Source organism: Chanodichthys erythropterus, chromosome 20 (genome assembly GCF_024489055.1).
Source record: "Chanodichthys erythropterus isolate Z2021 chromosome 20, ASM2448905v1, whole genome shotgun sequence".
Taxonomy (NCBI): Eukaryota; Metazoa; Chordata; class Actinopteri; order Cypriniformes; family Xenocyprididae; genus Chanodichthys; species Chanodichthys erythropterus.
The window spans coordinates 7,526,200-7,539,853 of record NC_090240.1 but is presented as its reverse complement, the minus strand read 5'-3'; the positions used below and the strand labels follow the sequence as shown (position 1 = coordinate 7,539,853).

General features: G+C 37.2%; 1 protein-coding gene across 4 annotated transcripts in view; it reads right to left on the bottom strand.

The window, feature by feature from the left end:
• Positions 1 to 9,045, bottom strand: part of LOC137009742 (IQ motif and SEC7 domain-containing protein 2) — an 89,936-nt gene extending 80,891 nt beyond the window's left edge. For all 4 annotated transcript variants that reach the window (XM_067372209.1, XM_067372210.1, XM_067372208.1 and 1 more), the window contains exons 1-3: positions 8,515 to 9,045; positions 2,272 to 2,301; positions 1,942 to 2,049 (exon numbers count right to left, since the gene is read on the bottom strand). In XM_067372209.1, the coding sequence (XP_067228310.1) occupies positions 1,942 to 2,049; positions 2,272 to 2,301; positions 8,515 to 8,744 (368 nt within the window). In that variant the 5' untranslated portion in view covers positions 8,745 to 9,045. The remainder of the gene's footprint in view (positions 1 to 1,941; positions 2,050 to 2,271; positions 2,302 to 8,514) is intronic.
• Positions 9,046 to 13,654: the final 4,609 nt, after the last annotated feature.

The window sequence follows — 13,654 nt, the reverse complement described above, 5'->3', positions numbered from 1 at the left end:
TGATTTCATTGAGTACACATTTTCTAAAAAGTCTGCATTGCACTTGTCTCCTTGCTCATTCCCATGACCGATTAAAAATGAAGCTTTATGTGACACTGGGTTTTACTGACGTCTCTGGTTGAAAAAACAAAAATTTGAATTTTGTGATAAAACTGATAGAATTTGAAAGCTACTTTATTTCTGATTAAATGTAACAAAGCACAAAACTTAATGTGATTATTGAACTGCAGGCATGCTAGAAATAATGAATGGAATTAAAGACGTTAAATATTTCCAAGCATTTACATTGTCCTTCCAAGCAAAATGTCAAATGGTAGTTTTTTTTTAATAATCCCAGATCATATATAATATTTTACTGCATAATTAGGTTACAAATCAATTGTGAAATTGATTTTCTTTTTTATTATAATTGAACTGGTTTATGCAGGTGTTTAGCTGGGGAAAGCCAGGAGCCGTGCTATTGTCATGAAGACCCTTCTTTCAGTAGCAGAGCAAACTAACGTTATTAATGTTTGTCAGTCCCCTTAAACCAGGATTGAGGCTAGGTTTGTGTGTTGTGTGTAAAAGTGGTCTCGTAAACCAGGTGTCCTCATAAACCACTATTATGACCGACCCCGCAAGACTGTGAAATGTCACATATTTAATATCTGTGTGTTATGAAAGTGAAAAAAATTTTTTGAAGCCTGATTTGTCTTTTGTAGATCAAATAAAAATTTTTGACACGACTTTCATGTTGATTGGATGTTGGGAAAGGTGTGTCCCCGTAAACCACCAAAAAGTCACAATGACCTCATAAACCACATATGTCAGTATGTGTGTGTGTGTGTGTGTGTGTGTGTGTGTGTGTGTGTGTGTGTGTGTGTGTGTGTGTGTGTGTGTGTGTGTGTGTGTGTGTGTGTGTGTGTGTGTGTGTGTGTGTGTGTTTGTGTGTGTGTGTGTGTGTGTGTAAGCATGATCATTTTGACTTGTGGATCTTTTAAAGTGTTGCCACTTCATTTCTGTGTATGTGTGTTCTTCTGATTTTGAGGATGAATTTTATCCATTTTCTCAAGGGATCTTTTTTTATAGATCTACAAAGTGTTGACAGTGTTACAAAGTTTCATGCCATTTGGATCAAGAGAAAAAAATTAATTTCAGCAAACGTCATTTGGGGTCAAAAAGGCCCCGAATAGCTTACAAGGGTTAAATATCCTGTATATTCTGTATATTCAACAATTCATTATGGTATTTTTGAGAATGCATTAATTTATTCAATTTAACGTTCAGCAATCATGTCTGGAAGTCAAGGTTAAACCCTGACCGCTGTCACAGAGACAGCTGGGATTTCTCACAGCACATATTTCAGTGATATCGGTCAAATATCTGGCAACATCTTATGTGTGTTCTTTCAGAAAATAAATGTTTACAGCACCTGTAATTATCAGCCTTAATTGCCTATGTTCATTGTCTTTTATATACACTTACACTTACACATTCATCACACGTCCTCACTGAGCTTATGTCTTATCATACATTCAGTGTTTTCACCAGATTGATGCAGCATATGTGTGATTTATACACACACATCATGAAGTGAATCTATCTGATGCTTCACAAGTTTAACAGTCATTAACACTCATTTAAACTTTACTTTTATTCTGTTAATTAATACTGTATCTGCTATTATAAATATAAATAAAATTCTGTGGGTGTTTCGGCTAATGTTTATTTAATAAAGCACTGAATGAACTGAAGAGATTACTTTTGTATGTTATATGAGCTATAATATACTATCATTAATAAATGAGTAAAAATTAATTAATGCATTGTGATGTACTGTAAAGTTTTCATCATAAAGGGAATAATTACCGTGTGTTTTATTAGCTATAAAATACTATCATTTACAATGAAAATAAACTTCTAGTGTTATACAATCCAAATAAAGAATAGAGTTGACTGTACCCGAGAGTTGCAGAGGTCCACTGTCGGCTGGGCACAGTTCTCCTGCAAACGGCCGATCTGAGGTTGTTGGGAATGTCTGTCACTTCCACAGGAAGTGAGGTGTGTCTTCTGCAGAACACACACACATTCAACATCACAAGAGTATGAGCAGAGTGTCCAAGCTGATGCTGCTCCTATCAAATAAAGTGGATGAGGACTGGGAGAACTGCTGTCACCTAGTGTGACACATCCACATGAAAATACAAACATCTAGCAATGTGTTAGCAGCTACTTAGAGTAATGTGGATTATAATGGACATTATGTACAATACAAGCAAAAATAAGACATACCTGACGATTCTTGTGCTGCCATATTCTGATCTGGAACACACAAATGGTATTTTTCAGGAAATTAAATCTCTAAGCAGAGCAGAACAAGTATATCACCATATATTAACAAAACCATATATCAGGATAGATATATTTAGGGCCCTATAAAATCCATTTTATTTTTTCCCAAATTCCGGTTTATTTTTTCCCAAATTCCGTTTTTTCCGTTTTAATTTTTCTGGATTCTGTTTTTTTTTTCCTTTTTATTTATTTTTTGACTCCATTTTAATGGTTAAATTAAATTTTAGTAATCAAAAAGCATGTCTAATTTATTGAAATAATGAATCTTGTCCAATTTACCAACAATTTTAAAAAGTTTAACAAAAAAATGAAATTTTTTTAGGGCCCTATGTTTTATTCTTTCCCCTCAAATTTTATTTTTACCAAATTCTTTTTTCTGGATTCCATTTTAATGGTTTAATTCCATTTTAATAATCAAAAAGCAAGTCTAATAAATTGAATTCTTAAAAACAACAATATTAATTAAAAAATATATTTTTATGCATTTTTTTCTTCAGAAGTTCTGTTGTGTATTTAAATTTTTCTGGCAATCAAATGAACGCATACAATTTAATTTATCTTTTAATCATGAAATTAAACTTTGTCAAACAATGTGCTGCACAACAGAGCTTTACTGTTAAAATTAAAACATGGAAGAAACACTGAGATTATTGTTTAATATATATTTCAATAATTTATTATTAAATTAATTTATCTAAATTCTACTGTTCAACAGTAATATGTTTCTGTCAAGTTAAATCAAACTTTTATTTTGACGGTTTGCCTAGAGCTTTGAATTTCTCTGTGTTTATGACGGTAGTTTTCTCAAATGAAGTGGTTAAATGCTGATGAAGTGACTTTCAGAGCAGCTCTGGAGATGAATTTGTGGGTTCATATAGTGAGGAGACAGAGGACGAAAACACAGCGAGCGTCGCATGTGCTTCAGCGTGCGTGCGCACCCCTGCGCGAGTGTGTGTGAGGCGGTGTGACGTAAATGAAACTGCGCTTACGCATCATTCATTTCAGAGGCACACAGGCATGCAGGATTCATGTTTAAATAGTCTTTTTGCGGTTTAATATTCAGTCATTAGTCTATATCGTGATTTAATTTACGTGTACTGACCTGCTTTTAATTCATTCATCAAAAATTTGTCAAATTCCGTGACATTCCGCGTTATATAGTAAATTCCGTTTTTATGACTGGATTCTGCAATTCCGTCCGCGATTCCGTGATCGCGGAAATTATAGGGCCCTATATATTCTGGATAACAAAATAACTGGTAACACTTTAGTATGGGGAACACATTCACTATTAACAACAACTTCTGCCTCAATAAACTCCTAATTACTGCTTATTAATAATTAGTATGTTAGCTGTTAAGTTTAGGTATTGGGAAGGATTAAGGGATGTAGAATATGGTCATGCAAAATAATGCATTAATATGTGCTTTATGAGCACTAATATACAGCCAATATCCTAGTAATATGCATGATAATAAGCAACTAGTTAAAAGTGAGAATTAAACCCTGGAATAAAGCACTACCAAATCACATTATAAACCTCATAGATGGTTGAGTACACAGTGCAGTGTATTGCATGTCGAGGCCCGTCGCAATTGGTCGATATAATCGACTGCGTCAACGCTGATAATTAGTCCACGTCAACATCTTTAATCGACTGATCATTGTATATTATTTTAAATTTAGTTTTCACGCTTTGACTAAAACAACCGTTTCCTCCACACCACAAGTGTGAGCTAACATTACGCGCGTCACCTAAAAGTTTCCAAGGATGATGGGTGAAGCGGAGTCGAGTGTGATGTCAAATGAGTTTGTTAGCAAACGTTTTTTCAAAGGATTAGCTGATAATAAAAAGGTGGTTTGTACACTGGTTTCGTTGGCATATCACAGCAGCACAAGCTCGATGCATGAACATCTGAAGAGGAAACATATAGGGGTTATTCTGGGTGATGGGCCGCCGGAAAAGGCAAAGCCACAGCCACCGTAAGTGTTTTGTCCAATAAATTAACTCAGCCTTAGTAGGTAGAACGTTTAGCATCTGCCTGCAATACCGGAGGCTGCATTTTCAGGACTGCATTTCTAGGACTGCAGTTCTAGGGCCCTAGTTGTTTAATTGATTAAAGGTGCTAAAGAGGATGCTTTGTTTTATACATTTTTGCAATATTACTTGAAATTGTCTTTACTAACTGATAAAAGACTATTTATTAGGTGCACTGAAAGGAATAATATTAATATACATCTGTGCACGAGGTAGGGCCTTAAAAACAACAGCCAATCGTTTACGCGATCAATCAATGATCAATGCTTGTCAATCACTGCCATGACGTTCCTTGTGAGAAGACGAGCACGGCTGCGCGCTCTAGTAACTTTCCACACTCCACATCGCCGCATGCGATGTTTTTGACAGGAGACAGGAGTAACAACTGCAGATTATGCGTTACCTGCGGTGAGTCCAACATAATGAATCCACTAACATGACACAGTGAATGCCGGTGGTAAACAAACACTCGTGTTCCAATACTCGTGAAAACATCTCAACTTTTTAGAATGCCGAAAGCGCACCATAGGTCATGTGACAAGACCCAACCAATCAGCTTCGGCCTTTCCATAACAACACTGAAAGCTCAGCCGAACAGCTGATCAAAGCTGTACAGGGCGGGTTTTTATTTCTCATCTCCATATATCTAGTAGTAAATCTAATGCAAGAGCTAGAAATCTCCTCGTCATCGTGGAGAGCACAGTTCATGGTTGTATAGCAAAGACAGACGCCATGGGAGTGCAAGCGCTTTGGAAAGGAAGAGAAAGTGGTGCGGCCGAGCTTTCCACGCGTTTTTAGACGTGATATGTGAACGGCCCCTTACCAAGCGGCAACCTCCCCCAGTTTTTCTTGATGCCAATACGGAAGTGACTTAAACTGCGGTTCATTGACTGGCAGCTAGGAACATGCTCCAAACAACAGCAGAATCTCATTGACCCCCATGTTAAAATGCGCAACTTTACAGCAGAAAAAAACACGTTTACAGCTGGTACAATTTGTGGTTTTGGCCTATACTGCTAATTTTGCCCTTCATGACAGATCTGAGGAGGGTTAATTTTTTATAACATATCCGTTTAAATTATTTGAAGCCTTAAAGTCCTGCATAATTAAGGGCGTGGTCACTTGAGTGACAGGTCGATTTCCGCAGCTGTCTGTGAGCTGTCACTTTATCTCAGCTAATTCCAGCTGCTGAATTTGGCATCTCTGCTATGTTTGTGCTTTTTTTCTGAATTATTTTATACAATTACATAATAATATGGCTTGCTGCATTAATGGTGGAGACTCGAGACAGATGTGCACTTGTGTAGATGTGCACATATGCGGAAGATAAACAGAACACACATTGTTGGATCATGACATTGGCTAAAAGTTTTGTTCGTGAAATTTCCTACAATGACAAAGCCAGGAGGATTATAAAATCCGACAGCACTGCTTGGATATTATAACTAAAATTGTTGCATTTTGAAAAATTATACTTTGGACGCGGGCTCATTTGTTTGTGAGATATATACACGATTATATACAGTTTTACAACAAACACTGCACAGGTTGCATATTTTCTTGAAAAACGATGATGGAGAGCAGATCATTCAGAAGAAATGTGATGCAAACAATGGACAATATATCAATATTTCATGGATTTAATGCTTTTGTGGACAAAAGCATTTGTTTTCTCATTCGATAAGCTGTTTGGCATAAAGACGAGCGCAACTCCCGACTGCATTTCTGAATGAATGTGTTTGGCAGACCACTCATGTCTTCAGAGCTCCTGCTCATATTCACTGTCACTTCTCACAGGAAAGATCATTCACAACTCAACTGGCTGGACAAAACCACACAGAAGGAACTCTGATGTGTCCTCCAGCTTCCTGTAAGTGTCCTCCCGTCCCCCCAGTTTCCCTGATTCAGCATCTGAATAGAGAGCTGGGTCATGTGACCTGCCAGTGGTCGGCTGCCTGGCGGGAAGTGTCAGGAGCCATTGATTTATGGCAGATGTTGTGCTCTGTGCTCCTCCCACTCTGGCTCCAAGGAATAACATTATATTTAGGGTGCAAACACAGATGGTGTGAGGACCCTATTGTAATTGCTCAGTCAATTATTGTTCTTCTACTAAATGAATCACATTTTTGAGGGCCTAAACATGCATGAAAACTCATGAAACTTTGCACATGTGTCAGAAGTGGTAAAAAAATTTACATCTGATATGGGTTTCAGACTTAGGTGTGGCAAAATGGCTCATTAGCGGCACCTACAAAATTTCAATTAAGCACCCTTCACACTACGTTTCACGCACAGGTGTAAAATTCGATAGACACATGTAACAGCCCAATACCAACAAAAAAGTCCCTGGGTGCAAAACTTGAAAGCCCAACAGATATTTTGAATTTTCTCTGCAAAGTTTTTGCAGCAGTTTTTGCCATTTCCAGATGTGGTACTTTAACAAACTCCTCCTAGAACTTTAATCAGATCAACATCATTTGGTCAGTCTAATCTAAAGGCCTTTGCGATTTTAAAGGGTTAGTTCACCCAAAAATGAAAATAATGTCATTTATTACTCACCCTCATGTCGTTCTACACCCGTAAGACCTCAGTTCATCATTGGAACACAAATTAAGATATTGTTGATTAAATCCGATGGCTGAGGTCTTTATAGAAAGCAAAGCAACTGAAACTCTCAAGATCCATTAATGTACTAAAAACATATTTGAAACAGTTCATGTAAGTTCAGTGGTTCAATATTAATATTATAAGGCAACAAGAATACTTTTTGTGCACCCAAAAAAACCCACAAAATAATGACTTTTCAACAATATCTATATGGGCCGATTTCAAAACACTGCTTCAGAGCTTTACGAATCGAATCAAAGTGCAAAAGTCACGTGATTTTAGCAGTTTAATTCATCACTGATTCGAAATAAAAAAATTCATAAAGCTCAGAAGCTTCATGAAGCAGTGTTTTGAAATTGGCCCATATAGATATTGTTGAAAAGTCATTATTTTGTTTGTTTTTTTTGTTCACAAAAATATTCTCGTCGCTTTATAATATTAATATTGAACCACTGAACTCACATGAACTGTTTCAAATATGTTTTTAGTACCTTTATAGATCTTGAGAGTTTGAATGGCTTTGCTCTCAATAGAGGCCATCGGATTTCATCAAAAATATCTTAATTTGTGTTCCGAAGATTAACGAAGGTCTTACGGGTGTAGAACGACATGAGGGTGAGTAATAAATGACATTATTTTCATTTTGGGTGAACTAACCCTTTAAATTGCAAAGATCTAGAGTTTTCACTGAAGGGTGTGTCTGTGGCAGCCTGACAAAATTTAATGTTTCGCCATGAAAGAGGAAGTTCCAATCGGGCATCCAATGTCAGATCATTGGTATATCTGTCTTTATTCAGTAGTTGCTGTAACTAGCTCGGGTGGCAGTGACACGGTCATGTGACCTGTCAGCTGAAGTTTGAACCCCGCTCCTTCCTTGTCAAGAAGTGTGGTTCTTCTATTAATGCTTGAAATAACCACAGACTGGGAAGAAGAAAGAAAATCAACCAGGAGTGGGACTCTAAAGTGTGATGTTGTGATTTGTACAGTGTGTAAAACTACTCATGTCACCTGACATGTTTAGAGGTTGTTGCAGAGCAGAGGTGTGAGACACATGGGTACCAGGAGGATTTCCTGAGCATGGCAAACTTTGGACATTTTATCACTTGGTGTTAAAGTGGGAGTACATTCAACCAACACCTGCAACACTGACTGCTCATGTGACCTCTTGAGTCACACACACCAATTAAGAATGGCAGACATTTTTTGAGATTGACAGTCCCTCTTAAACCAGCCTAAGCTGGTTTCCCAGATTGGTTTGATGGCTGGTTTTAAATGGTACATTGTGGTCAGACTGGAAGACTAACTACAGCTAAAAGCATTAACTGATGAAAACAGACACATTTAAGCTTACTTTAATAGTATTCTAGACGTAGGGAACACTGCAATGAAGTATTTTTCAATATTAAACCAAACACGTCCCAAAACAAAAAGACTAACTCTAGTTAAAACAATACATTACAATAAATAAACCAGTGTATTGGTGTCCACCTTCATAGGCTAGCAATTGTGAGCATGTAATGTGAGTGTGGGACTCTTACTGCTGCTGCGGGCTGTTGTCCCGGACGGAGCGCAGTCTGCAGGTGAGCAGATGCCGCTGGTACTCGTGCCTCAGGCGGCTGTTCTCGGCGCACAGGTCGGACACATGCTGCTCCAGCTCGAAGATGCGCCTCTTCTGCCGCTCCAGCAGCGTCTGCTGGGTCTCTATGATCTTATTCAGCTCCTTCAGATAGCCCGCCGCCTTCGTCGGATTCTCGGTCCGGCTGTCCATCGTCTTCTCATTCAACCTCACTAACCTGGGTCAAATGTTCCCCGTTTCCCCGATAAAATGACGCGCTGTGATGTATGACATGAGCGCACGTCCCGCGCTCAGCCATTCTGATGTGAAAAACTGACTCTGCGTCTCTTGGCTTTGTGCCACTAGAGGTAATAATATTGCTATAAGTTAAATATAGTTTCCATTACAGTTCAGTTCAGAAGAGAATATCAAATCCATTGGCCTAACACCAGAAAGCACTTAAATTGTGACGCAGCATGCAACGCGACGCAACAACGCAGCTGTCTACACTGCAAACGCGCGACGTCGAATAAACCCGCCGCACGCATAAACAAAGGCCTTGATTGGTCGACTAGTTGCTACGTCACGACTGCACCCGCAACCCTGAAAGACGCGTCACGCTTGCAGTGCTGCAGCGTTCTGAGTTTGTCGCGTCGCGTCTTAGTATTAGTGTAGATGTGTTTGAATGGATTATTACAGTTCAGCGTCTCAACGGTTCAATACAATATATGGCAGTAGAGTTAGTAGCATTTTAATATTGTAGAATATTAATGTTTTGCTGTGTAAATTGTTAAGCAGTTAGTAGATACCTTTTAATGATAATGTGTGAATGTGTATGAGATCTATACTAAAATGCTTTTGACAGCTGACATTATTTAAATAAACCTTAAAACATAAACAAGTGTAATTCTACATATCCTCCTGGGACGCGGGAATAGACTTCTGTCCTCTGTAACGTTAGTGGGCATTATATTTTAGTAAAGAAATTTTAGTAAAGAGCACATTCAGGGCTTTGCAGAGATAACACATTTGTAGAGGTTTCACTATGACAATAACAACTCATTGGTCTTTAAATATGACTGAAAATCAAAATTAGCACTCTTATGGAAATATGATAATATTTTGTAATTATCATTTTTCTGATTAATTTTCAAATTGTTTGTTATAAATCAACATCTCAGGAAAATCTAATTAAAATATGACTTTCTGTTATGAAATAGGACAGTGATTTCATACATGACCTCTGTAGATTACACCGGGACTTAAATCATGTTTATCAGGCATTTTAGGAGATACAACAAGTGAATAGGGAAATTATAAAAAAAATATATAATATTTATTTTAATTATTAGATATTATTATGAAAATGTTGCCAATTATTACTCCCATTATTACACTTACATGTTGCTCCAAGAATAGGCTACATTCATATGCAAATTAGATACAGTGTATAGATGCATTGCATTGAATGGGAAAATCCATGTATGACAGTTTTACCCACATATTGCATAAAGTAAAATGGTATATCAATTCATTCTGTTCTACCTTTCATGACATAGTTGAGAAACAACTTTAAAGTTTGGTTAAAAAAAATCATGAAGCCTAAAAATTTAATTGGTGTTTAAAAAAAATTATTTTCATGTCATGTTATTTTTTAAACAACTTAGTCCTGGTGTCCACTAGAGAACATATAGCATAACATATGAAATTCAATTTTTATTATTATTATTATTATTTGTTTCTTATGCTCTAAACAATATAATGACATGAAAAAATACTAAATTCAAAAAACTTTTTTTTTTTTTTCAGGAGATATAAACTGTTAAAATTACTCTGCCATACAGTACATGGCAGACTAAACTGTAGACCTATAAAAAGAAGACTAACATGGCTGAAGTCAAGCGTCTTTCATTTTTTTTGTTCATGTTCAGAGAAAGGCTCAGTCGTATGTCACTTTCCACATGAGAACAGTGTAATCAGGCACTGGAGCTTGTGTGTGTGTGTGTGTGTGTGTGTGTGTGTGTGTGTGTGTGTGTGTGTGTGTGTGTGTGTGTGTGTGTGTGTGTGTGTGTGTGTGTGTGTGTGTGTGTGTGTGTGTGTGTGTGTGTGTGTGTGTGTGTGTGTGTGCTTTTGTTTATATGACATTGTGGGGACCAAATGTCCCCACAATGTAATATAAACCTGAGTTCACCTACATCGTGGGGACCAGCCACCGGTCCACACAATGTAAATGAATTAATAAAAATACTAAATGATGTTTTTGTGAGAAAATACATTTCTGAAAATTAGTGAAAATTGTCCCATGATTTACTCGCCCTCAAGCCATCCTAAGTGTATATGACTATCTTCTTTCAGATGAACACAGTCTGAGATATATAAAAAAATATTCTTGCCCTTTCAAGCTTTATAATGGGGGTCTCGATTTTGAAAAATAATGCATTCATCCATCGTAAAAGTAATCCATATGACTTCAGTGGGTTAATAAAGGCCTTCTGAAATGAAGCAATGGTTTTTTGTGAGAAAAATATCCATATTTAAAGCTTTATAAACTATAATAACTTGCTTCCTGCAGACGGCTGTACTGAAATGGAATGCCACAGGAGTAACCCGTGACATGATATATGATGCAGGATGTCTTTTCTTATATCGAAATCTTCCGCATTCAAAGCATTTCTCTTTAAAATGTCTTTTTTTAGACTTCTAATTCGTGACCGGTGTTTTATTTTGCTTTATCCTCTGTGTTTATGCGTTCATCAATGCGTCATGTGTCGGGTCAGAGGTCACTCTTCCTCCGGAATCGACTTGCGTGTGGCCGTCTGCTGGAAGCTAGTTATTTTAGTTTATAAATGGATATTTTTTTTTTACAAAAATGCATAGTTTTGCTTCAGAAGGCCTTTATTAACCCTCTGGAGTCATATGGATACTTTTTATGATGAATGAATGCATTTTTGTGGGCTTCAAAATCTCAGGCACCATTCACTACCATTATAATGCTTGGAAGAGATAAATATATCTCTAATTGTGTTCATCTGAAAGAAAAAAAAGTTATATACACCTAGGATGGCTTGAGGGTGAGTAAATTATTTTTATTTTTTGGTGAACTATCCCTTTAAGTGATGTATTAAAGTCTCCACCAATCACAAGCCTGCATTAAAGAGCCTCTGAAGAAATAAAACTTGAGGTTACTGTTCAGGGCTGCATTATAATGCAAAAGCATCGTAAGCCTAAGTTGATTGTAAAACAATTGCCACCTGGTCTCTGCAATCAACTTAGGCTTACGATGCTTTTGAGAAATCCAGAGATCATACAAATATATCCATTTTTATAAAGGTAGGCCATTCAGATTTGACATGATCAGCTGCTGAAATCTGATGGCTGCTGCATCCATGGTTATATATGAAATGGAGGCCAGCTAGTAGTTGCTGTGCTTGTGCAAGTAAACCTCACTCCTCTGATCTCAAGAGATGCTCTAGCGACTGATGCTAGAGGCTGCAGCCTTTAGCCTAGAGCATCCGACTCCCACGCCAGAGACCCAGGATCGAGGCCCGTGCATTATGGGGCGAGTAAGACCTGGGTGAGTGGATACATATAGCCAAGTCATATTATTAAAGCAGCTTACGGCATCAATACAGATTTTTAGTGGTTCAAATTCTACTTTTATTTACTTTTAATTCTAGCACAGTCCCTATAGCTGTGCAAAACATGGTCAAGATCTGACCAATGGCATTGAATAGTTCAAAAAAGTATGTCATGTTTCTACATATAATCTTAAAAATTCAAAATACAGAAAGAAGAAGAAGAAAATTAGTACAAAAACAATAGTGTTCCAGCACCGTCTTGGACCCCTATAATAATAATCTTTAGGAAACAAACGGGCCCTGTGCACTTTACAGCTTGAGCCCTAAAATCACTAGTGTTCAGTGCCTACAAGCCTCAAGCACTAGAAAGGACACAGACTTATAAGGATTCAACCTTCGTTTGAGATGCACACTGGTTAAAAGGAAAATTCACATATTCTCATATATTCTCATCGCTTTATAATATTAAAGGTGCCCTAGAATTGAAAATGGAATTTACCTCAGCAAAGTTAAATAATTAGAGTTCTGTACATGGAAATGACATACAGTGAGTCTCAAACCCCATTGTTTCCTCCTTCTTATATAAATTTGATCTCTGAAGAACAGGCGAATCTCAACATAACACTGACTGTTAATCAACAGTCGGGATCATTAATATGTACGCCCCCAACTTTTGCATATGCCAGCCCATGTTCAAGGCATTAGACAAGCCAGTATTAACGTCTGGAGCAGCATAGCCGATTCAACAGACTTTATGCAGGTAAGCAAGCAAGGACAACAGCAAAAAATGGCAGATGGAGCAATAATAACTGTTCATGATCAATGATATCATGATATTTTTAGTGATATTCATTCTAAATGTTTTGTTAGCATGTTGCTAATGTACTGTTAAATGTGGTTAAAGTTACCATCGTTTCTTACTGTATTCACGGAGACAAGAACCATCGCTATTTTCATTATTAAACACTTGAAGTCTGTATAATGCATAAACACAACTTCATTCTTTATAAATCTCTCCAACAGTGTGTAATGTTAGCTTTAGCCACGAAGCACAATCAAACAGAATCAAATGTAAACATCCAAATAAATACTATACTTACATGATCTGATATGCTGCATGACGAACACTTTGTAAAGATTCATTTTGATGGTTATATTAGCTGTGTGAACTTTGTTTATGCAGTGTATTATAGAGTTGCGAGCTTGGGGGCGGGGAGCGCAAGCATTTAAAGGGGACGCGCGCTGAATCGGCACATTTATAATGATGCCCCAAAATAGGCAGTTAAAAAATTGAATAATAAAAAATCTATGGGGTATTTGGAGCTGAAACTTCACAGACACATTCAGGGGACACATTAGACTTATATTACATCTTGTGAAAAAGGGTTCGGGCACCTTTAAGGTAGAACCACTGTACTCACCTGAACTGATTTAAATATGTTTTTAGTACCTTTATGGATTATGAGAGAGGAAGTACCATTGTTGTCTATGCAGACCTCGCCGAGCCATCAGATTTCATCAAAAAATATCTTAATTTGTGTTCCG